Source organism: Somniosus microcephalus, chromosome 2, assembly GCF_052327205.1.
Source record: "Somniosus microcephalus isolate GS21.2 chromosome 2, FLI_Smic_1.0, whole genome shotgun sequence".
Taxonomy (NCBI): Eukaryota; Metazoa; Chordata; class Chondrichthyes; order Squaliformes; family Somniosidae; genus Somniosus; species Somniosus microcephalus.
In genome coordinates this window covers 282908975-282933558 of record NC_140988.1, presented here as the reverse complement: position 1 = coordinate 282933558, position 24584 = coordinate 282908975, and the positions used below count along the sequence as shown (strand labels likewise).

Here is a 24584-nt window from a genome sequence, read left to right as displayed (position 1 = left end):
CACCATCGACCTCAAGTCAGCGTACCACCAGCTCCCTATCAGACCAGAGGACCGCCCGTACACCGCCTTCGAGGCGAACGGACGCCTCTACCAATTCCTCAGAGTCCCCTTTGGGGTGACGAATGGGGTCTCGGTCTTTCAGAGGGAGATGGACCGCATGGTCGATGACCACCACTTGCAGGCAATCTTCCCCTACCTCAACAACGTCACCATCTGCGGCCACAATCAGCAGGATCACGACTCGAACCTCGAGAGGTTCCTGGAAACCGCACAAAAACTCAACCTCACCTACAACGAGGACAAGTGCGTTTTCAACACCACGCGCCTCTGCATACTAGGCAGCGTGGTGGAGAATGGGGAAATCGGACCAGACCCCGACCGATTGCGCCCCCTACGGGAGCTGCCCCTGCCCAACACTCCCAAAGCCCTGAAAAGGTGCCTGGGGTTATTTTCTTATTATTCCCAATGGGTCCCCAACTACTCCGACAAAGCCCGCCCCCTCTTGAAAGCATCCTCTTTTCCGCTCTCTGCTGAGGCCCACGCCGCCTTCAAAAGCATTAAGCAGGATATTGAGCGGGCCACGCTACAGGCAGTGGACGAGAACACTCCATTTCAAGTGGAAAGTGATGCGTCTGACTTCGCCTTGGCGGCCACCCTCAACCAGGCGGGGCGGCCCGTAGCTTTCTTCTCGAGGACCCTCCAAGGCCCCGAGATCAGACACTCCTCCGTGGAAAAGGAGGCCCAAGCCATCGTGGAGGCAGTGCGCCACTGGCGCCACTACCTAGCCGGCAAACGCTTCACCCTACTTACCGACCAGCGGTCGGTAGCGTTTATGTTCAACAATAAACAGAGGGGGAAGATTAAAAATGATAAGATTCTTAGGTGGCGGATCGAGCTCTCCACCTTCGAGTACAACATCATTTACCGGCCAGGGGCCCTTAACGAATCCCCTGACGCCCTCTCACGAGGGATGTGTGCCAGCGCCACCGGGGATCGGCTACAGACCCTCCACAACGACCTCTGCCACCCAGGGGTCACGCGGCTGTTCCACTTCATAAAGTCCCGTAACTTACCCTACTCGATTGAGGAAGTTCGGTCTCTGACCAGGAACTGCCGCACTTGCGCTGAGTGCAAGCCTCGGTTCTACCGCCCAGATAGAGCCCACTTAATCAAAGCTACACGGCCCTTTGAGCGGCTCAGCTTAGATTTCAAGGGCCCCCTCCCGTCCGTCGACCGCAATGTTTACTTCCTGAACATTGTGGACGAATACTCCCGGTTCCCATTCGCCTTCCCCTGCCCAGACATGACCAGCGCCACGGTCATTAAATGCCTCAACAGCCTGTTCTGCCTGTTCGGTATGCCGAGCTACATCCATACGGATAGGGGGGCGTCCTTCATGAGTGAAGAGCTACGCCAGTACATGCTGTCCAAGGGGATCGCCACGAGCCGTACCACCAGCTACAACCCCTGGGGTAACGGCCAGGTGGAGCGAGAGAACGGGACAGTGTGGAAAGCAGTCACTCTAGCTCTAAGGACCAAGGGCCTCCCTATCTCCCGCTGGCAGGAAGTCCTCTCGGATGTGCTCCATTCGATACGGTCGCTATTGTGTACGGCCACTAATGCCACGCCTCATGAACGTATGTTTGTCTTTCCCCGGAAATCCACCTCAGGTGTATCCATGCCGTCATGGCTCTCCACCCCAGGTCCGGTACTCGTGCGAAGGCATGTGAGGGGCCACAAGACGGACCCTCTCGTGGAGCCAGTACACCTACTCCACGCCAACCCCCAATACGCATATGTCCGGCACGCCGACGGAAGGGAGGACACCGTGTCCATAAAAGACGTCGCCCCAGCCGGCATCGACAACAACCACGGCAATAGCAGCGACAACGATCACAGCAATTCTTACCCACCCACTACTCTTTTCAACGATCACAGCAACCCTTACCCACCCACTACTCTTTCATCACCCCCGGAAGAACATCGACCAACGGCACCCCCACCAACTACCCCTTCAACAACCCTGGCGGCACCCCCGGCAGAGACCCAGGAGGCTACTGGGGACACCCAGCCGACACCCGCGGCACCACGTCGGTCGCAGAGGACTATCAAACCCCCGAACAGACTAAATCTATAGAAGGGGTGAATGTGATGAAATATATTCCATTCATCACTGCCTGTGACTGTGGTCGGTTTCAGTGTCATTTCCCTTCCCCCAGTCCTCATTGTATTATGTATTGGAATGTGCTGGAATGTGCTGTGTGTAGGGCTCCGCCCATACCTGGCCCCTTTTGTAAGCTGGCTCAGTCTGGCCTCAGCCTCCAGAAGGAAGACATCTCTCTCTTTTACGTGTTACTTTCTAAGTTAATAAAAGCCTTGTTTTGTTTCGCTAACATCGAGTCTCGGAACTTATTGAGGCACATCAGGTGGTTACTGAGATCTGCCACCTGCTTGGCAGAGATCTGCAGCCACAGCTGAGGAGCAGGACGTCTCTGTCGGTGGCAGTGAAGGTAACGGTGGCTCTCAATTTCTATGCCACCGGCTCCTTCCAATCCGCTACTGGGGACATTGCCAACATCTCCCAGTTCGCGGTACATTGCTGCATCCGCCAGGTGAACAATGCCCTTTTCAGAAGGAGACGTCAGTACATCTCCTTCCCCATGACCCTGGACAAGCAGCAAGAGCGTGCAATGGGATTTGGAAGAATAGCGGGTTTCCCCATGGTTCAGGGCGTAGAACTGATGAACCAGCAATGGTCAGGCCTTGCTTCAGGGCTGCAGTGTGCAGGGCATGGCAGCCAAACAAATCGACCCTCCCCCTTTAAGAGCTGACCGGCTCCAGCGTGTCTGCCTTCATTGAGCAACTCGCCGCACCTGCGCTGCGCCCGCCCTCGGTGTTAGCGCCCCGGATCGCCGGCTTAGCGCCTAATGATAGTCGTGCATTGCCTGCTTTAGTGCAGCAGCAACCTCTTGGGGCGATGCAACTGAATATCGGCGAAGGTGGCGCTAAGTTGCGCCGGGCGCAAAATTTAACGAACGCCCGGCTGTAGCGCCCCAAACGTGGCTATACTGAATTTCTAGGCCAAAGAGTATAAAAAACTAAAAGTATTAAGATATCATTTGTTTAAAAAAAAAACTTTCAATTCTGCTTGCTTGCTAAGTAGGCATTAATCTGTAGATATTGGGAGGATTTTATGCAATAGTTGACTATTAATACGCCAGAAGATAATGAAAAAATACTCTGTTTATTATTTAGGTTGGTTCTTAATTTCCTTTCTGATTACTAATATTGCTAAATGCTATTTTTTAGTTCATAAAATAAAGCAGGATCATGTTGTGGTAAAGTTCAGTAATGCGGTAACTTGCAGTCAAAAACCAGCTTTAGGACATTTGTTTTACAACAGAATTAATTAGTAATTGTGACCAGAACCGATGGCAAGGCTCTGATTGAAAGCCTTCATCCAGTTTTAAAATCTAGTTCGATATTTCTGCAGGCAAGAAAGCTCCTGTATTGATTACCAAGGAAATGGTTGAGTCAATGAAGGATGGATCTGTTGTTGTGGATCTGGCCTCTGAAACTGGAGGGAACATTGAAACAACTAAACCCGGGGAGCTTTATATACACAAGGTATGAAAGTTGAAGCGGGTGTTCCTGATGCATAGCTGTTGACATAAGCCCATTGTGCAGAGGTTACATTTTATGAAGAGTTACTATTTACAGTAACTGAAGAATCATATTCTTGTAAAAGCTAACCATTGTTATGGGAAACTGACCACGTGTCTTCATGTTTTTGATTTTTAATTTTTTTAAGATTGTATCTATTCTGCATGGACTTACTGGGTGTAAAACCCCAACAAATAGACTTGATTTTATGAAATGATTGTCTATAATATAATGGTAGTTTTCTATTCTATAAACAACAGTTATATTACATAAAATTTGAGTTACTATGTTACAAATCACAAAATAAATACAGATGTGGGAGGAGGCCATTGGGGTTATGCTGAAAGACAATTCTTTCACTTTTACTTTTGATTACAGGCTGTCAGATGTGTTGGAAGTAGTTTCAGTAGAAAGATTAATTTTCTCTCTCCTTTTTAAGGGGGTGACTCACGTTGGCTACATGGATCTTCCCAGTCGACTGGCTACTCAGTCTAGCACATTGTACTCCAATAACATCACTAAACTGTTGAAAGCCATCAGCCCCGACCCGGAGAACTTCTATTTAGATTTGAAGGATGAGTTTAATTATGGCACAATGGACCATGTGCTTCGAGGAATTGTGGTTATGAAGGTGAGTGCAAAATGCTGACAGAATCCATCCAACCCTTACTGCACATTCTCACATCAATTTCATATTGTAGGCTTGTGCACACCAGTGTTTTCTGTCAAAACAGATAGTTTTAGATAGATACTGTATGAAGAGCATTGACCCCAATACAAAATTTTACCGTGGAATTTATTTTTGCCTTTGTGTTTTCTTTCATCTGTGAAGACACAATGGTCTGATCTAAGGGTCACTATGTTGATGACATTAATGTTCCTTATCAATTCTCTCTTCTACCCACCTCCACACTGGCAAAAAGGAAAGTAGATTTTTTTTTACTTTAACCATTAGTCCCTACTGTGAAGGAACAGTGGAGGTGAAATTCAGCTTCAGTGGAAATGAAACTCAGGCGGCGGGGGGGGGGGGGGGGGGGCGGCAGGTGGAGGGGGTGGTGTATATCAGAGCGGCCAATCCACTACCGCCTGTTTTACGCCCCGCCAAAGTTGAATTTTACCTCCAGTGCTTCACCAAATCCCCTAAAAAAGATTTTATTTTTATCTTGACAGTTTTCTCCCTCACCCTCCTCTCATGAGTGAGTTGAACTGTTTGCTGTAGCAGAGTTAACAGGTGCCAGTCATCTTCCAGTATCTTGCCCAACTGGTCGTTATTCACGCATGAGCCTCGCAAGTGAACATCAGCAGGCTATTCAGCCTGCAGGGCATCACAGTTAATCCTGATTCTTTCCTCACCTGATATTCACTTCCTGCAGGGGAGCATTCAGGAACAGGAACCCTGGCTGCCATTCCCACCCCCTCCTGCCCCCCACCCCTCTCTCTTACCCAGGGCACTGAGGTGAATTGTAGGGCCTCTACTGCCACCCCAACTGAGATCAGCAAATTCAACACAGACCAGGATTGAAGGTGGACCTGCCTTGCTTTGCATGGATCACCTGTGCATTGGATAAACTAGCTGGGCACCAAGTAACTTGGGTTTACAACCACAATTGTATGTACTTATTTTAATCCTTCTTACATTAACAGGATGGGAAAGTGATCTTCCCAGCACCTCCACCACAGAATATTCCAGTAAGTGCTCCGGTGCAGCCAAAGAAGGTATCTGAGCTGGAGGCTGAGAAGAAAGAAGCAATGTCTCCATTTAGGACGACTATGAACACAGCTGCTGTTTGCACAGGAAGTGAGTGTGGACCAGCACAGTGCAAACAACTCTTGTTAAGTCTTGCACAGATCCATTCAAACTCAGTATTAACCAGCTCTTCATGTGAAGCATTGACAGTCTCCATCCAACTGTTACTTAAGCGTTCCTCAAATACCTTTTGAATTGATTTTAATCCAATTCACGTGGAATTAGGAATGCTATGGATTTATATTTAATGTTATTTTTATTTCCCTAATTTGATAATAGATCAGTATATATGTGTTTCTGGACAGAGATTTGAAAGACAAATATGAGGTGCCTGTCCCCTTTCGATTTGCTTTTTCCATCATGCGGCTCAATGGCAAAACTTCAGTTTCAGATGCAATGTTATTCCAATAACTGAGAGATTTGTCCTATTTAAAATATGTCAGTCCTATCTCTGGTTTGTGTGTATACTAATGGGTAGTGATGGCAATGTCACCAGTATATTTATATAAAATATCTCGCTCAAAATCTCCTGTCACCATCTTGCCCTAAGTCTTAAGATGGTACAAGCTCCTAAAGCAGAATTGTTTTGCATTCCCTTTAGCAACAATCTGCAGTCTTTATCTTCATTTTATATCCTCCACCTTTCTTTAGACGCCACCCCCCTGCTTCCAGGCCTGTGCCCATAGTGCTAATAAACTAGATGATGGATCTCTTGCATTTTTCTCTCTTTTGCACAAGGATAGTGCAAGGGTAGTCACTTTGGTGTTTTATAGTGTTGTTAAATATCGAGTGTCATCCTTTTGTGATGTAATTAAACAAAAGTGATGGCAAAGAGTTGAGGTTCTGGCCTGTGTGTTCTGGGAAATGGAAGTTCCAGAGTGAGGGCTCAGGGCTAATTCCATTTATAATGATGGTGGTGAGAGTGAGCGGAAACCACCTTTTATTGGACAGATAATGCATGAGGTTTTGAGAATGTCAGACTTATATTCATCTCCATCAGCCAGCCACCTGTGTTTGAAGCGTAAGCTTATGCGAATCTGGCATGGATAAGTGCTTCCCTTGCCAGACGGCCAGCAATGTGGTCGCATGCGGCTGCATTGGCCACATCCGGGCCCGCAACGCGTTTCTCCCCGTCTTCCTCCTCATCCTCCTCCTCATGCTCCTCCTCTTCCTCATCCTCCTCCTCATCCGCCTCCTCGTTCTCTTCCTCGTCCTCTTCCTCATTCTCTTGCTCTTCCTCCGAGGAGGCTGTGTACTGAGCCACTTGTTCATCCGGCAGCACTAAGCCGCGCTGCTGTGCGATGTTGTGCAGGGCACAGCAGACCACGATGATTCTGGACACCCTGGCTGGTGTATACTGCAGGGCTCCACCAGATCTGTCCAGACATCGTAAGTGCATTTTGAGCAAGCCGATGGTTTGCTCTATGATGCTCCTGGTGGATATGTGACTCGCATTGTACCACTCCTCAGCCTCGTTTGGTGGCCTCCTCATCGGTGTCATGAGCTACTTTTCCAGGGGATAGCCCTTGTCGCCAAGTAGCCATCCGGAAAGTTGGGTTGGCGGATGGAAGAGCTGAGGCACAGTAGACTGCCGCAGGATGAAGGAGTCATGGCAACTGCCAGGGTACTTGGCGCAAACATGCATGATGATCTTCCTGTGGTTACACACCAGCTGGACGTTCAGGGAGTGGAATCCCTTGCGGTTGACAAATACAGCTGGGTTGTGATAGGGGGCCCTAATGGCTACATGTGTGCAGTCTATAACGTCCTGCTGTCAGCTTGAACAGTCACAAGGTCAGTAGAGTTGCAAAACCTTATCCCAAACATTCAACAACAAAGTTGTGGCATTTGAATGTCAGCCATGTTGCAGGAGCACTTTTAAGTGGCTGCAGCAAATGACAACAAATATCCTTGAGAAACCCGACTCATTGCAGCTGGCCTGTTTCTTGGAAAACGAGAAACAGGAATCAAAAGCACCAAAATCAAAATTGCATGTTAAAATAGGATTAGCAAGGCAGTTAACAGGCTGTTTGGTGTTGGGTCAGTTCGGGAGCGGCTGACCCGACACTTATGAAATAAGCGTGGGGGTGGGTTGGAGGCGGGTTTGCAGCCTTCCGGCAAATGTTCCGATTTTCACTGCCGACCCGCCTCTACACCCGCCCTCAGGTCCATTAAAATCGAGTCCGTAGAGTCATAACGGCACAGAAGGAGGCTATTCAGCCCATCGAGTCCGTGCCGGCTCTCTGTAGAGCAATCCAGTCAGTTCCATTCCCCTGCTCTATCCCCGTAGAGCTGCAAATTTATTTCCCTCAAGTGCCTAGCCAGTCTCCCCTTGAAAACATTGAGTGTCTCCGCTTCCACCACTTCCGTCGGCAGCAAGTTCCAGGTCCTCAGCACTCGCAGCGTAAAAAGGTTTTTCCTCACATCCTCCCTGTATCTCTTGCCCAAAACCTTAAACCTGTGTCCCCTAGTCCTTGTACCATCAACTAGTGGGAACAGCCTTTCCCTGTCCAGCCTATCCAAACTGGTCATAATCTTGTACACCCCTATCAAATCACCCCTCAACCTCCTTTGCTCTAATGAAAACAAATCCAGCTTCTCCAACCTGTCCTTGTAGCTAAGATCCCCCATCCCCGGAACCATTCTGGTAAATCTCCTCTGCACCCTCTCAAGGGCCTTCACATCCTTCCTAAAGTGTGGTGACCAGAACTGGCCACACTACTCCAGTTGTGGCCTAACCAGGCCAGCATAGCCTCTCTACTTTTGTACTCAATACCTTTATTTATGAAGCCCAAGATCTCATATGCTTTGCTAACCACTCTCTCAATATGTCCTGCCACCTTTAGGGACCGATGCACATTAACTCCCAGGTCCCTCTGTCCCTGCACACTCTTTAAAACTGTGCCATTAAGAGTATATTGCCTCTCCCTGTTCCTTCTGCCAAAATGCATCACTTCACACTTCTCTGTATTAAATTTCAACTGCCACTTGTCTGCCCATTCTGCTAGCCTTTCTATGTCCTGTTGCAGTCGATTGATATCATCCTCACTGTTTGCCACACCCCAAGTTTGGTGTCATCGGCAAATTTAGAAATTCTACTCTGTATTCCAATATCCAGGTCATTTATATCTATCAAAAAAGCAGTGGCCCCAGCACTTACCCTTGGGGAATACCACTGTCTACCATCCTCCAGTGTGAAAAAAAAATTTAAGCTGTTTTCTATCTTTAAGCCAATTCCTTATCCAAGCTGCCACTGACCCACCTATTCCATGAGCCTCAATTTTGTTAACCAGCCTTCTATGTGGTACTTTGTCAAACACCTTCCTAAAATCCATGTAGACAACATCCATTGCATTCCCTTCATCAATCCTCCCTGCTACTTCATCAAAAAATTCAATTAGATTAGTCAAACACGATCTGCCTTTTACAAGTGCCCGTTAATTTTTCCTTGATTATTGTTTCTAAAACTTTACCCACCACTAATGTTAAACTGACCGGTCTGTAGTTACTAGGATTGTCCTTACACCCTTTCTTGAACAATGGTGTCACATTTACCACTTTCCAATCCTCTGGCACCTCCCCCGCATCTGGGGAAGATTGGAAAATTATGGCAAGCCCTTCCGCCATCTCCTCCCCCAATTGCCTTAGCAACCTGTGATGCAAGCCATCTGGACCAGGCAACTAAGCATACCCAGCCTTTCTAGTACATTCTGTCTAACAATTTTCACTCCTTCCATTGCTTCTACCTTTTCCACTTCTACCTATATTTTGTCAACATCCACCTCCTTAGTAAACACCAATACAAAGTATTCATTGAGTATACAGCATAGAAAGAGGCCCTCCGGCCCATCGTGTTCGCGCCGGCCTTCAAGCCCTGTCTATTCTAATCCCATTTTCCAGCACTTGGTCCATAGCCTTGTATGCTATGGCGTTTCAAGTGTTCATCTAAATGCTTCTTGAATGTTGTGAGGGTTCCTGCCTCTACCATCCTTTCAGGCAGTGAGCTCCAGATTCCAACCACCCTCTGGGTGAAAATGTTTTTCCTCAAATCCCCTCTAAACCTCCTGCCCCTTATCTTGAAACTATGCCCCCTGGTTATTGACCCCTCTACTAAGGGGAAATGTTCCTTTCTATCTACCCTATCTATGCCCCTCATAATTTTGTACACCTCAATCAGGTCCCCCCTCAGCCTTCTCTGTTCTAAGGAAAACAACCCCAGCCTGTCCAGTCTCTCTTTATAGCTGAAGCACTCCAGCCCAGGTAACATCCTGGAGAATCTCCTCTGCACCCTCTCCAATGCAATCACATCCTTCCTATAGTGTGGCGACCAGAACTGCACACAGTATTCCAGCTGTGGCCTAACTAGCGTTTTGTACAGCTCCATCATAACCTCCCTGCTCTTATATTCTATGCCTCAGCTAATGAAGGCAAGTATCCCATATGCCTTTTTAACCACTTTATCTACCTGTCCTGCTGCCTTCAGGGATCTATGTACATGCACACCAAGGTCCCTCTGATCCTCTGTCCTTCCTAGGGTCCTACCATTCATTGTGCATGCCCTTGCCTTGTTAGTCCTCCCAAAATGCATCACCTCACCCTTTTCAGGGTTAAATTCTATTTGCCACTGTTCTGCCCATCTAACCAACCCATCTATATCGTCCTGTAGCCTGAGGCTTCCCTCCTCGCTATTTACCACTCCACCAATTTTCGTGTCATCTGCGAACTTACTGATCAGACCTCCTACATGCATATCTAAATCATTAATGTACACTACAAACAGCAAAGGACCCAGTACTGATCCCTGCAGTACACCACTGGACACAGGCTTCCAGTCACAAAAACAACCTTCGACCATCACCCTCTGCCTCCTGCCACGAAGCCAATTTTGGATCCAATGTGCCAAATTGCCCTGGATCCCATGGGCTCTTACCTTCTTGACCAGCCTCCCATGCGGGACTTTGTCATAAGCCTTACTGATGTCCATGTAGACTACATCAACTGCACTACCCTCATCCACACACCTAGTCACCCCCTTGAAAAATTCAATCAAATTGGTTAGACATGATCTCCCCCTGACAAAGCCATGCTGACTATCCTTGATTAATCCTTGCCTCTCCAAGTTGAGACTAATTCTGTCCCTCAGAATTTTTTCCAATAAATTCCCTACCACTGATTTTAGGCTCACTGGCCTGTAATTGCCTGGTTTATCCCTATTACCCTTCTTGAATAATGGTACTATGTTAGCTGTCCTCCAGTCCTCTGGCACCTCCCCTGTGGCCAGAGAGGTTCTGAAAATTTGTGTCAGAGCCCCTGCAATCTCCTCCCTTGCCTCACACAGCAGCCTGGGATACATCTCGTCTGGGCCTGGGGATTTATCCACTTTTAAGCCCGCTAAAATCGCTAGTACCTCCTCCCTCTCAATACTAATTTGTTCAAGTATATTACAATCCCCCTGCCTGATTTCTATGCCTACATCGTCCTTCTCCATAGTGAACACAGATGCAAAATATTCATTTAAAACCTCACCTACATCTTCCGGCTCTACACACAGATTGCCACTTTGGTCCCTAATGGGCCCTACTCTTTCCCTGGTTATCCTCTTGCCCTTAATATACTTATAAAACACCTTGGGATTTTCCTTTATTTTGCCCGCCAGTGTTTTTTCATGCCCCCTCTTCGTTCTCCTAATTTATTTTTTAAGTACACCCCTGCACTTTCTATACTTCTCTAGGGCTTCTACTGTTTTTAGTCCTTTGTATATGCCAAAAGCCTATCTTTTTTTCCTAATCCATTCTTGTATATCCCTTGACATCCAGGGTTCCCTGGACTTGTTTGTCCCACCCTTGACCTTTACGGGAACATGTTGGTGCTGTACTCTCTCTATTTCCTTTCTGAATGACTCCCACTGCTCTGATGTGGATTTTCCTACAATTAGCTGATCCCAGTCCACTTTGGCCAGATCCTGCCTTATCATATTAAAATCGGCCTTCCCCCAATTTAGAAACTTTGGGCTCGATTTTCATTGAGCCGTGGAATCGGGCTTGGAGGCGTGCGGGGGGTTAAAATCGCAAAAACTGGCAGGCGGGACCCCCCCGGCCTGGTTCCCGACTCCGAGCAATTTTAATTCAGGCGTGTCTGATGGTGCCGACTCTGTCCCGCATCCAACAGGCGGGACTGGTCTTTAAGGCCCTTAATAACCACTAAATGGCCACTATAATCCTATTTTAACAGGTCCTTGCAAATTTAACCCTTTTCCCACGTAAAACACGCCTGGTGGGAAACACGAATGTGAAACCTGGCGGGAGCACGATTGGATTGCTGACTATTAACTGCAGATCAACCATTAAAGAGGAGATTTGATCAGCCATCATTTGCAGGTGGCAGGACTTAGTGGTCTCAGGCCTGGGGCAACTTTTAGAATGCTTAACCACACCTGTGGAAGGTTGGAGCCTCACACCCATCTCCAGTGTGGCTTCCTGGGAAACCCCTCTCGCCACCTTCACTCAGAGCTTCCTCAATGGAGGCATATACCAGAAGCACGGGAGCCATTTATTTCCTTCCCATCTGGGCATTAGAGGAGCTCGAGCACCAGCCGCGGCACCAGCAGAACCAGGAACAACAGCAGCACCAGCAGCAACATCAGGAGCGCCAGGCTGCTGCTCACCCACCTGAGGCTGCACAGGCCAGAAGGGGCCAGCGCCTCGAAGCCCGTCGGCGCAGGAGCTACCACCCAAACAGGGTCTACAGACGCAGGGTCACCTATCTCAACATGTCTGAGCAGCAGTGCCAAAGGCAGCTCCGACTTTCGTGAGAGGTAGTGACTGACATCTGCGCAATGCTACAGCAAGACCTGCTGCCCAGAGGACCAGGTGGACAAGCATTACCAGTGGCCGTCAAAGTCACCACCGTACTCAACTTTTTTGCCTCAGGCTCATTCCAGGGATCAGCAGCAGACATCAGTGGCATTTCCCAGGCGGCCGCACACACTTGCATCACGCAGGTAACCGATGCCCTCTTTGCCCTTGCGCACAATCACATCCATTTAGCAAGGATCGAGCAAGTGTCACGGCGCAAGCGGTTGGATTAGCTCATCTGGCAGGCTTTCCAAGGGTGCAGGGCGTCGTTGACTGCACACATGTGGCCCTTACGGCACGTCATCGCTATCCAGGTATTTTTGTCAACTGCAAGGGCTTCCACTCAATGTTCAGCTGGTGTGTGACCACAAGAAGGAAATTTTGCATGTTTGTGCCATGTACCCTGGCAGTTGCCATGACTCCTTCATGCTGCGCCAGTCCAGTGTGCCTCCGCTCTTCAGTCCGCCAGACCAACTTAATGGATGGCTACTTGGAGACAAGGGCTATCCCCTGAGGACGTGGCTGATGTCGCCGTTGAGGAGCCCATCCAACGAAGCTGAGGAGAGCTACAACTCCAGCTACATATCCACCAGAGCCATAATCGAGCAAACCATCGGTTTGCTGAAGATGCGCTTCAGATGCCTGGATAGATCAGGTGGAGCCCTGCAGTACTCAGTAGCCAGGGTCTCCAGAATCGTCGTGGTTTGCTGTGCACTTCACAACATGGCACAGCGTCGTGGCTTGCAGATTCCTGAGGACCAAGTGGCTCCTCACATATCCTCCTCAGATGAGGAGGAGGAGGAGGAGGGCGAAAACGAACATCCTGCAGAGGCCCATCAACCAGCGGCAGCATTACGCGAGAACATAGCTGCCCGGGATGCAAGGAACACACTCATCCTGGCCAGATTTGCTTAGCTTAGTCAATCAAACACTTTTGCCTCGCAGCTTCTTACCAGAACATTGACAATGGCCAAAAACCAGAGGATTCCTAGCACTCCGACCACCAAACTGACAGTTGCAGGTATTCCTAAGGCCTCAATGTGGAAGTCCCAATAGCGAAATGACAGACACCACAACTGCAACATTTGCCATCAGAATTTTTATGTACAATTACGACGTGATGGCATTTTTACACTAAACACAAAATTCCACCCCAGTGACTACCCTTGTGACTACTTGTGCTTTATCTTCCTCATACGCGTGCTCCTACTTAGTGCTTCCCCTGTGGCTTCAGCAGATGTGGAGGCCCCTTGCTCACTTTGCTGCTGCTCCTGTCTCAACACCTTTGGCGGGCATCCTCTGGGGTTGCGAGCCTGTGAGGGCTCGTCAACAGTCTGCTGCTCCTGCGGCTGTGCGGGGGTTGAGACGTCTATCTCAGTTGGGTGTGGACTCCGGTGGGGCTCTGACTGAGGGCTCTACAGTGGCATGGAGAGGAGCCCCCACTTCCTTGAGGTCTGCCACTAACCTCCCTCTCATGGGTCAGGTCCTCCTCAGCGCCTGCAAGTGGCTGGAGAGCACCTTGCTGCACATCAGGGGGGCCATGGGGACCTGTATCTGCAATGGCAGTCCTACTCAGAAGGACTTCCATGAAGGTCTGGTTTCTCTGTTCAATAGATGCCCATCGCTCCTCAAGAGATGTCATTCTATTCTGAACAATGACCATGTTTTCCATACCCTGGCGACTAAGCTCCTCCATGGCCGTAGCCCTCCTCTACTCTACCGTAGCCATCCTCTCCTCTACAGTAGCCAGCCTTACCACGGAGGTAGCAATCGTTTCCACGGCGGTAGCCATCCTTTCCGCGGTGATGCGTTCATGCACCAATGACTCCACAAAGGCTCTGCTCATGTTCGCTATGGACTCCTCCATTCGCTCCACACTCGCAGCAACCCTAGAAACAAAACCTGCCCGAGACTCCTGCATCTGTGTCTGGAGTTCCATCACCTCTGATCTTATGGATGGACCCAGAGGCAGAGGGTCGACATGCTGCTGAGCCGAGCTGGCAGAGTCCTGCGCCCTCCGACTAGGACTCTCCACTGCTGTCCCTGTCTCCACAAGCTGCTGATGCTCACTTGTGAGCTGTGATACACCAGGTGACCACACTACTCTATGTCCCGAAGGTCCCACCGAGGTGTGAGTGTCTGCGCTGGTGCTGGGTGCGCTGAATTCTGCTGACGCTGCTCCCTCAGAGGTTGCAGCTTCCTCTGAGGAGTCTGGCTGCTCAACCTCTTCTTTCTGGCTTGTGGGGATGGATGCTTGTGATGGTCCTGTGGGGGAGTAAAGGAAAGAGTCAGATGTGATGCAAAGGCTACATGAACATAGCTTTTATGCAGATGCTCATAAGTGCATCTGTTACAGCTTCACAATCATTATCAGCGACTCATGCAATGTCAAAGAGAGAGATGGGAATCTTTTCTGTCACCAGCTTGCTGTGTTACACCCGTCTGTCCGTCTCCCATGCGCAAATCATCCTGAATGCCCATGATTTCCGGGACGGCCTCCTCCCAGGGGGTCAGGTGGGCTAATGGGGCTGTCCCTCCTCCTGTCCTGGCTTGCATTCTCTTGTTGTGAGCTCTTTTCCTGCAATGAGGGAGACAAGTGGAGGTTGAGTGAGAATGAAGGAGTGAGTGTAGAGATTGCACAGCATAGATACTTAGAAGGAGACAAAGATGGAGTGAGGTTGCAAGACCAAGGGCCCTCCCTATGTGTTGTCAGTTGTGTTCAAAGCATCAGAGTGAGAGGGAGTGTGAGGGCTGCATAGTAGAATAGTTATGTGAATGTGAGCATAGAGAGAGAGGGAATGGATAAGGGTGCATGGATGTCAGTGTCAAGTGGGATGTGGAGGTAGAGATTGCTAAAGCTGAGTGCTGGTGAGGAAAGGCAATGGGGATCAGATTGAGGGTGATGGGAAATTCATATTCACTTTTCCAGTGCGCTGAAGGTCATGGAATCTTTTCCTGCACTGTATCCAGGTTCTGCAGGTGACTCCCAAGGACTTGACCTCCTCAACCACCTGCATCCACACAGCCTTGGTCTGAGTGGGAGGCCTCATCCTCCCTGATGAAGGGAACAACACCTCCCTGTTGGCCCTAGCCCCATCGACTAATGCCTGTAGTGCTGCCTTGTCAAAGCGAGGAGCTGATCTTGCCCTCCCTCTTGTCATCTTTCCTGCAGGTCCCTCTGACAACACCAAATGGAGAAAGCTTGGAAGCCTGCAGAAGAAGCAAGGCTTGCTGTGGACCTTAAATGCAGCAGCAATGATGACGTCATCAGAGGGGACTTTCAGTCATGAAAAACTCCTTTGCGAAAGCTTCCCACACGCTGGAAATCAATTGGCCACTTAAGTTAAAATTGCATCAATCTCCCACATCCATTTAGATTCGTGTGGAAAACACGAAACTCAGATAACATGACAACAGCCCGCACCTGAATTAAAATCCAGCCCTTTATTTCCAGTCTATCTTTGTCCTTTTCCATGACTACCTTAAATCTCATCGAATTATGGTCACTGTTACCAAAATGCTCTCCGACTGACACTTCTACCACTTGCCCGGGTACATTCCCTAGAATTAGGCCCAGTACCGCCCCCTCTCTTGTAGGATTTTCTACATGCTGGCTCAAAAAGCTCTCCTGGATGCACTTTAAGACTTCCGCACCCTCTAAGGCTTTCACACTCTGACTATCCCAGTTAATATTGGGAAGTTGAAATCCCCTACTATTATTACCCTATTATTTCTACGCTTCTCTGAGATTTACCTACATACCTGTTCCTCTATCTCCCCCTGACTGTTTGGGGGCCTATAGTACACTCCCAGCAAAGTGCTTGCCCCCTTTTTGTTTTTAAGTTCTACCCATATGGCCTCATTAGAGGAACCTGCTAAGATATCATCCCTCCTTACAGCAGTAATTGACTCCTTGATTAATATTGCAACACCCCCTCCTCTTTTACACCCCCCTCTGTCTCGCCTGAAGATTCTATACCCGGAATATTGAGCTGCCAGTCCTGCCCCTCCCTCAGCCATGTCTCTGTGATAGCAACAATATCATACTCCCATGTGTTCATCAACACCTTAAATTCATCTGCCTTACTCGCAGATTAAGGTGTTAAATAAAATAAATGCCATCCAGCCTTGCCATACTCCCTTGTGCCGTTACATATTTGCTCTGCCTTCCAGGCTGACTTGTTTTTTCCTCTATATTTGGCTGTGCATCACGCCCTACTATAGCTCCACTCCATATCCCATCCCCCCTGCCAAGTTAGTTTAAACCCGCCCCAACAGTACTAGCAAACCTCCCCGCAAGGATGTTGGTCCCGTTGCGGTTCAGGTGCAACCCATCCGACTTGTACAGGTCCCACCTTCCCCAGAAGCAGACCCAGTGATCCAGGAAACTAAAGCCCTCCCCCCTGCACCAACTCTTTAACCATGCATTCTTCTGCTCTATCCTCTAGTATTCTAGCCTTGCCCTGCGGCTCTAAGCATATATCACCTTCTTTGTTCCTAATAGGCCCCACCTCTTACTACCCGCTTACTCTTTACATGCCTGTAGAAGATTTTTGGGTTCCCTTTTATGTTAACCGCCATTCTACTCTCATATTCTCTCTTTGCCAATCTTATTTTCATCTTCACAACTCCTCTCAACTTATTGTATTTGGTCTGGTTCTCCCTTGAAGAATTCACCTGACATGCATCATACACCCTCCTTTTTTGTTTCATCATCTTCTCTATCTCCCTCATCATCCAAGGAGCCCTTGCTTTGGTGCCCTTACCCTTCCCTCTTGTTGGAATGTACCTAGCCTGTACTTGGAACATCTCCTCCTTAAAGATCTCCCATTGTTCTGTTACAGTTTTAATAGATTTTTGTTAGGCATTGGTTACGGAACCAAGACAGGTTGAGGTACAGATCAGCCATAATCTAATGGAATGGTGGAACAGGCTCGAGAGGCTGAATGGCCTACTCCTGTTTCTATCTTCACAATTTGTTGTGTGCCTTTTGAAACGATAACTTTAAATTTATTTCAATATCTTTTTCATGATGCTCACAGATATCAAGGTAGAATGCTCAATTGTATAATCAAATAGTTTCTTCCCCTGTATAATCAATTACTTCCCCTCCCCCCTAGTTTTTTGTTTAACCTATATGCATTTAGATTATTGCTGACCAATTGTTAGCCTGACTGCTCGGCCCCTGCAGATACCTCTGAGGAATATATATACTTCTGCTATACATTATGCATTTCTATACTACATTTTTGTATTAGCAACATATTCCATTGAGGGCTAATAAGAAAGTGAAGACCCTACATCAGCCACATCTATTAAAGGGAAACTTCCTTATCTACACACAATGGCCTAGAAATTGAGTGGGCTTAGCGCCCAATTAGTGGCGCTAGAGGGCCTTGCGCCGGACTTATAGCCGTTTTGCAAATTGACTTGGGCCTTACCATCGGTGTTAGCCGGTAGCGCTGCGCCGGCACCGATGACGTCATCGGTGTGCGCAGCGTCCCGGTTGCCGTGGTAACCCGGCCCCAAGCCCAAATTCAGTTGCGCCCGCCTCGCCCGTGGCAGGCGCAACTAACGAATGTGAAAAGTGTTCTTACACGCCTTTGCGCCGGCGCATAAAGGTGGAGCGGCGGCCGGCCGCGTTCCCGGCGGCCGCCTGCCCGCACCTCCCTTCCCGGACTCCTGCATCACCCCCCCCGCGGCCCTGATGAGTGTGTGCTGCGAGCCCGGCACTTCCCCGAGGTGCCGGGCTCAGATGTCGGGGGAATCCGCCGGACAGTTGTCGGCTGCAGGCAGCTCCTCCTTAACAGAAGGAGGAGGCCTGCAGTTCCCCAGCCTGCCGCACCGCATCGGGTGCCGCAGCGGGGGATTAGCGCCGGGAAACCCAATTCAACGCCCGTTTTCAGGCGCTAAAACCCTCCTTTAGCGCCCGCCGCCGTCTGGGGCCGGCGCAACCGAATTTTCGTCGGGCGCTGCCGCATTAACGCTGGCGCAAAATTTCTGGCGCTACAGCCCTGGCGAGCCCACAACCCAATTTCTAGGCCAATGTATTATTGATATTCATTTTTGCTATTAAACCTGCTGTGTTTTTTTTGAAGTTTGGAATATTTACTCTGTTTTATTTCTTTTTGTGCGTGCTTATTTCCACTTCAAGTTGCTGTCTTGACTTCTCCACTCTGATAGATAATAAAAAAAGCTTTCTGTCATCAAAAAATAGAAAACCTTTCGTTAAAAAATGTCAACCTTTGTGAACAAAAGTGTAATCAAAGAGCAAAAAGACATGATGTAGTGTGGAATTTGTGGTGGCTGTTTGGTGTAAAGGGCTTCAGTCACTACCTTTGCATTTTAAATAGTCTTCCCTCTATTTTATGCTACTGTGCATCACTTTCACCCCACATCCACCCCCTCCCCATTTGTTATTGCTTTAATGAACCAACTTTAATATTCATGTTTATTCACAGGTCTAATTACTTTGATGGGACTCGGAATCTCTGCCCCTAATGTTGCGTTCACTCACATGGTGACTATTTTTGGTCTGGCTGGAATTGTTGGATATCATACAGTTTGGGGAGTCACATCAGCCCTTCACTCCCCGCTTATGTCTGTTACTAATGCTATCTCAGGTAGGCACTTCAGTATTTAATGAGAACACGCAGTCACTTATTCTCTAAAAACTGAGGAGAGTCTCGACTGATTGTTTTAACATTTCACTGTGAGATATTTGGATGTAAGTTTAGGGGTTTACAAAATGTGACGACTTATCAATATATCTGCAGTCCAAGTGGCACAGTTTTAGTTTTACTGTAATGGATGTGCTTCCCATTTGGTAATTAATCTATGCATTAAAATTTGGGGGGAATTTTGTCCCTATGTTGACATTGAAGCAAGCTGTTAATTGTTACTGTGAGAATTTCTACACAGGATGCATGTTATTTCAACATTGTGTCTTGGGACTGCATTGGGCATTTAGACTGCTGTAAGTTGCATACTTTAATCTTTCACATGAACAGACATTTTAGGGCTGGATTTTCATTGAGGAGGCGGGTAGGAGGCGGGACTACAACTTTCGGGGTTGTAGTCCCGCCTCCATCGAGTTCTAGCCAACCCACGCGATTTTGACTTGATTGACCTTGTTGAGCCCGCCCAGCGGGCTCAGCAGGCCAATTAAGGGCCACCCGGCAACAGGTGACGTCACAGATTGATATTTCATCTGTCAAGACCTTTTGACAGATGAAATATCAGCGTTTGACAGCTGTTTGAAGCTGTCAAACACTGACAATCTGTTCTCCAGGTTAATTCCTTCCTCTCAGGATGATTTAGAGATCTCCCCGGAACAGAAAGCTGAATGCTGGAACTTTTGATAGCTCGCGGCCATTCTGCTTTCTGTGCCGGTGAGATGAGGGACTCCCGAGACCTGAAGGAAGGAAGGCTGTAAAGGTAAGTACATGTAAGTAAAACTTCTTTAAACACTACACACACCAAACACACTTACCTTTGCACTCATGCACCCATCACTCACCTGAACACCAGACATCTCGACCCCTCCAAGCCCTTCATCCCGACGGCCCGCCTCGCTAACTTGGCGTGGTTTGGAGCTGTCGGGAATCCCACATTTCACCAATGAAAATAGGAATTAGGCTAAAAACTGCCTGTTAACTACTTGTTAACGGGCAGTTAATTGGCACTAATCCCCTTCCCGCCTCAGGGAGGCGGGTCCCAGTGCGGGTCGGGTACCCCCCTCCTTTGAAACTGGCACGGAGGCATTTTGTGGGTGGGATGGGTTCGTGCCCCCCGATTTCGGGATTTTAACCCCCCACACGCCTCCAACCCCGCCTCCACGGCCCAATGAAAATCCTGCCCTTTGTAGTTTATTAAAACATAGTGCTGGAGATGCTTGAGGAGCTTGGCTCCTTTATTTCAAGAGTACACCTTGGTGAAGACCATTGTAATATTGCAGTTAGTAAAGCACAATTGGTGCTGAATTAGGAACAGCTTTGTGCTGTGGATTCATGTATAGTTATTAGGACTGTTTTACGGTGTCTCCATTCCTCATTCTGTTCATGTTATCTGATATTCAAAAATTAGGTGGTACCTCTCACTGACTGAACAATATGAGGTAACTTCTCCTTACAGGGTAAAATTCATGAGAAAATTGGTAGAGCCACAAAGCAGGCAGGCTGATCTCTGGGTCCAGTTCTCCAATCCAGACTCCAGCTGAGAAAGGTTCATTCAGAGCCATAAATAGACAAAATTCCAATTTTTTAATACCAACTTTTAATTTGTGTATTTCTGTAAGGAATGATCCAACAACATTGTTCTTAGTCCAAATATCTCTTATGAAAAATAAGAATAATTGGAAGTGTAACTGAATCCAAAAGTGGGTTGATATAGGAATGAGAAGAACATTGCATATGCAGGAAACTTGAAATAAAGGCAGAATTTGCTGGGGAAAATGCTTGGATCAACATTTGGAAGGGGAAAATAGATTAACAGACTGCCCTTCCTTAGAGCCTGAGGTTGGATGAAAAGTTATATTCTCTGTTTATATTTTGGGTAGCGCAGTTGGAGGGGCTGAGGTGATGTCGTAAACTGGGCGAGTGACTTTTTATATATATTTTATAAATTCTAAGCAATGTACTGGAGTAATCGCTAAATTATTTTTTTTCAGTGGGGCTGATTTGCCTCTGGCATCGCGCTGCCTCCAACAAGTGGAAGTAAAAACTCGGGTGGGGAGCTGTTACAGTCATAGAATCATAGAATGGTTACAGCACCATTCGGCCCATCGAGCGCTTCAGCTAGTCCCACTCCCCCGCCCTTTCCCCGTAGCCCTGCAAATTTTTTTCCTTCAGGTACTTATCCAATTTCCTTTTGAAAGCCATGATTGAATCTGCCTCCACCACCCTTTCAGGCAGTGCATTCCAGACCATAACCACTCGCTGATTAAAAAAGTTTTTCCTCATGTCGCCTTTTGTTCTTCTGCCAATCACCTTAAATCTGTGTCCTTTGGTTCTCAACCCTTCCGCCAATGAGAACAGTTTCTCTCTATCTACTCTGTCCGGACCCCTCATGATTTTGAACACCTCTATCAAATCTCCTCTCAACCTTCTCTGCTCTAAGGAGAACAACCCCAGCTTCTCCAGTCTATCCGTGTAACTGAAGTCCCTCATCCCTGGAACCATTCTTGTAAATCTTTTCTGCACCCTCTCGAAGGTCTTCACATCCTTCCTAAAGTGCTGTGCCCAGAATTAGACACACTACTCCAGTTGAGGCCGAACCAGTGTTTCATAAAGTTTCATCATAACTGCCTTGCTTTTGTACTCTATGGCCAAATGTTTGCCTACCTGGGCGGGTCCAGTGTGGCCGGTGTCCGTGTCGGGTCGCCATCCCGCTGCTGAAAATTAACTAACCTTAATGGGGCCTATTAATTCTGCCCAGCGCGTTACCCGGCCCAATTAGATGGAGCGGGTCTGGTGACATCATTCATGACGTGTTTTTAGTTACATTTGAAGTTCAATCTAACAAAGTGGGTGTTGAATCTTTACTTTACAATAATATAATAAAAGTTATATACGAGTGACAAAGAAATATTTAAATAATATTATCATTAAGTAATATGACGCCATCTACAAATACGATCAAGAACATAATTTAAAAAGTACATGAATTGGGAAGTTATTGGTGCTTTAGTCACAAATCTATAGACTTTTGTATCAGTAACTGGTACAAATAAAAGATGTGTGTGTAGCGGTAATATATAAAATTAAGCAGATTTTAAATGTAATTGTCAAGGGGTGGATTTACAATTTTATGCAAGTTCAACGGAAGAGCTGCGGCAACCCTGACAAACAGTGTAAGTGGTGCTTACAATGTGTTTCTGGGATATCTGCAGCTCTTCCTTTCAAGTTAACAATGGGCAAGTGAGCGAACCTCTGCAGAAATTCACCCTAATGTCTCAGATTGAAAAATTAAATTAGTTATATTCAGGGACTGAAAGCAAATTGAACCAGTGGAATGACTTGATTTAATCTGTAACTGGACAATCTCAGTATACTGACCAGAAACAACACAAAAATGTATTTAAATAGTATATGTCATTTTTCTACCTAGCGGAAGCTGAACGCCAACTCTCCGACACCTCCTCCTACCTCCACCTGGACCATGACCCCACTACCGAACATCAAACCACGGTTTCGAAGACTGTTACTGACCTCATCTCCTCTGGAGATCTTCCCCCCGCGGCCACCAACCTCATAGTTCCCCAACCCCGCACAGCCCGCTTCTACCTCCTTCCCAAGATCCACAAACAGGACTGCCCTGGTAGACCCATCGTTTCAGCCTGTTCTTGCCCCACCGAACTTATCTCTTCCTATCTCGACTCTATCTTTTCTCCCCTTGTCCAGTCTCTTCCCACTTACATCCGCGACTTTCCTGGCCCCAACCGCCTCCTTTTCACCATGGACGTACAATCCCTCTACACCTCCATCCCCCACCAGAATGGCCTGAGGACGCTCCGCTTCTTCCTTGAACAGAGGCCCGACCAGTCCCCATCCACCACTACCCTCCTCCGCCTGGCTGAACTTGTTCTCACATTGAACAACTTTTCCTTTGACTCCACTCATTTCCTCCAAATCAGAGGTGTTGTTATGGGTACCCGCATGGGTCCTAGCTATGCCTGCCTTTTCGTGGGATATGTGGAACACTCTTTGTTCCAGTCCTACTCGGGTCCCCTCCCTCACCTCTTTTTCCGGTACATTGATGACTGTATCGGTGCCGTTTCCTGCTCTCGCCCTGAACTAGACAATTTCATTCACTTTGCTTCCAATTTCCACCCTTCCCTCACCTTCACATGGTCCATCTCCGACTCTTCCCTTCTCTTCCTCGACTTCTCCGTCTCCATCTCTGGGGATAGGTTATCGACCAACATTCACTACAAGCCCACTGACTACCACAGCTACCTGACTACACTTCCTCCCACCCCGCCTCCTGTAAGGACTCTATTCCATTCTCCCAGTTTCTCCGTCTCCGCCGCATCTGCTCCGACGATGCCACCTTCCACACCACTGCTTCCGACATGTCTTCCTTTTTCCTCAACCGAGGATTCCCCTCTACCGTGGTTGACATGGCCCTTGACCGTGTCCGTTCTATCTCTCGCACTTCTGCCCTCACCCCTGCCCCTCCCTCCCGGAACCACGATAGGGTTCCCCTTGTCCTCACCTTTCACCCCACCAGCCTCCACATTCAACGGATCATCCTCCGCCATTTCCGCCGCCTACAAAGTGATCCCACCACCAAACGCATCTTCCCCTCCCCTCCCCTTTCAGCATTCCGTAGGGACCGCTCCCTCCGAGACACCCTAGTCCACTCCTCTATCACCCCCAGCACCCCTTCCCCTTCGCCCGGCACCTTCCCGTGCAAGCGCAGGAGATGCAACACCTGTCCTTATACCTCCCCCCTTCCCACTGTCCAGGGCCCCAAACACCCCTTCCAGGTGAAATAGCGATTTACTTTACTTCTTGCAATCTAGCTGCTCACAATGTGGTCTCCTCTACATTGGGGAGACCAAACGCAGATTGGGTGACCGCTTTGCAGAACACCTCCGTTCAGTCCATAAGGATGACCCCGAGCTTCCGGTCACCTGTCATTTTAATTCACCGCCCCATTCCCACTCAGACCTCACCGTACTCGGGCTCTTGCATTGTTCCACGGAAGCTCAACGTAAGCTCGAGGAACAGCACCTCATCTTCCGATTAGGCACTTTACAGCCTTCCGGACTCAATATCGAGTTCAACAATTTCAGATCATAACCTCGGCCCCCGTTACATTTTTACTTATTTTTTATCTACACCTTTCTTTTGGCCCCTTCCCCCCCCCCCCTTTTTTTCTCTCCCACATGGCAGCTGTCTCCCATTCTGCCAGCGCATTTCACACCTAATCTAGAGCCGTCTTTTGTCTCCACTAGTCCTATCACCATCTCGTCTCGTTTTGAATACCTCTTAATGTCTCTTCACTTCTCTTTTGTTCTCTCCCAGCCTGGCCTTTTAATCTGTTTCATTTCCTTTGCTTTTTCAGTCTTGACAAAGGGTTTGACCCGAAATGTTAACTCTAATTTCTCTCCACGGATGTTGCCTGGCCTGCTGAGTTTTTCCAGCATTTTCTGTTGTTATTTCACAGCAATTACTGTTGAGTTGGAAGGCAGCAGCCGAGAATGGCCAGTGAAAAATGTATTTCCCTCACCATCCAGGGTAGGAGGGGAGCCTTCAGCACTCACATCCCTTCAGGAATTTCTGAACTAACATTTACCAGTAGCTTTTCAAGTAGAA

At 48.1% G+C, this 24584-nt stretch overlaps 1 protein-coding gene across 1 annotated transcript in view; it reads left to right on the top strand.

The window, feature by feature from the left end:
- The window catches only part of LOC147123425 (NAD(P) transhydrogenase, mitochondrial-like), a 285712-nt gene that overhangs the window by 131861 nt on the left and 129267 nt on the right, over positions 1-24584 (top strand). Inside the window, exons 7-10 of the mRNA XM_085972697.1 lie at positions 3494-3627; positions 4103-4294; positions 5308-5461; positions 18726-18887. Of these exons, the coding sequence (XP_085828823.1) occupies positions 3494-3627; positions 4103-4294; positions 5308-5461; positions 18726-18887 (642 nt within the window). The remainder of the gene's footprint in view (positions 1-3493; positions 3628-4102; positions 4295-5307; positions 5462-18725; positions 18888-24584) is intronic.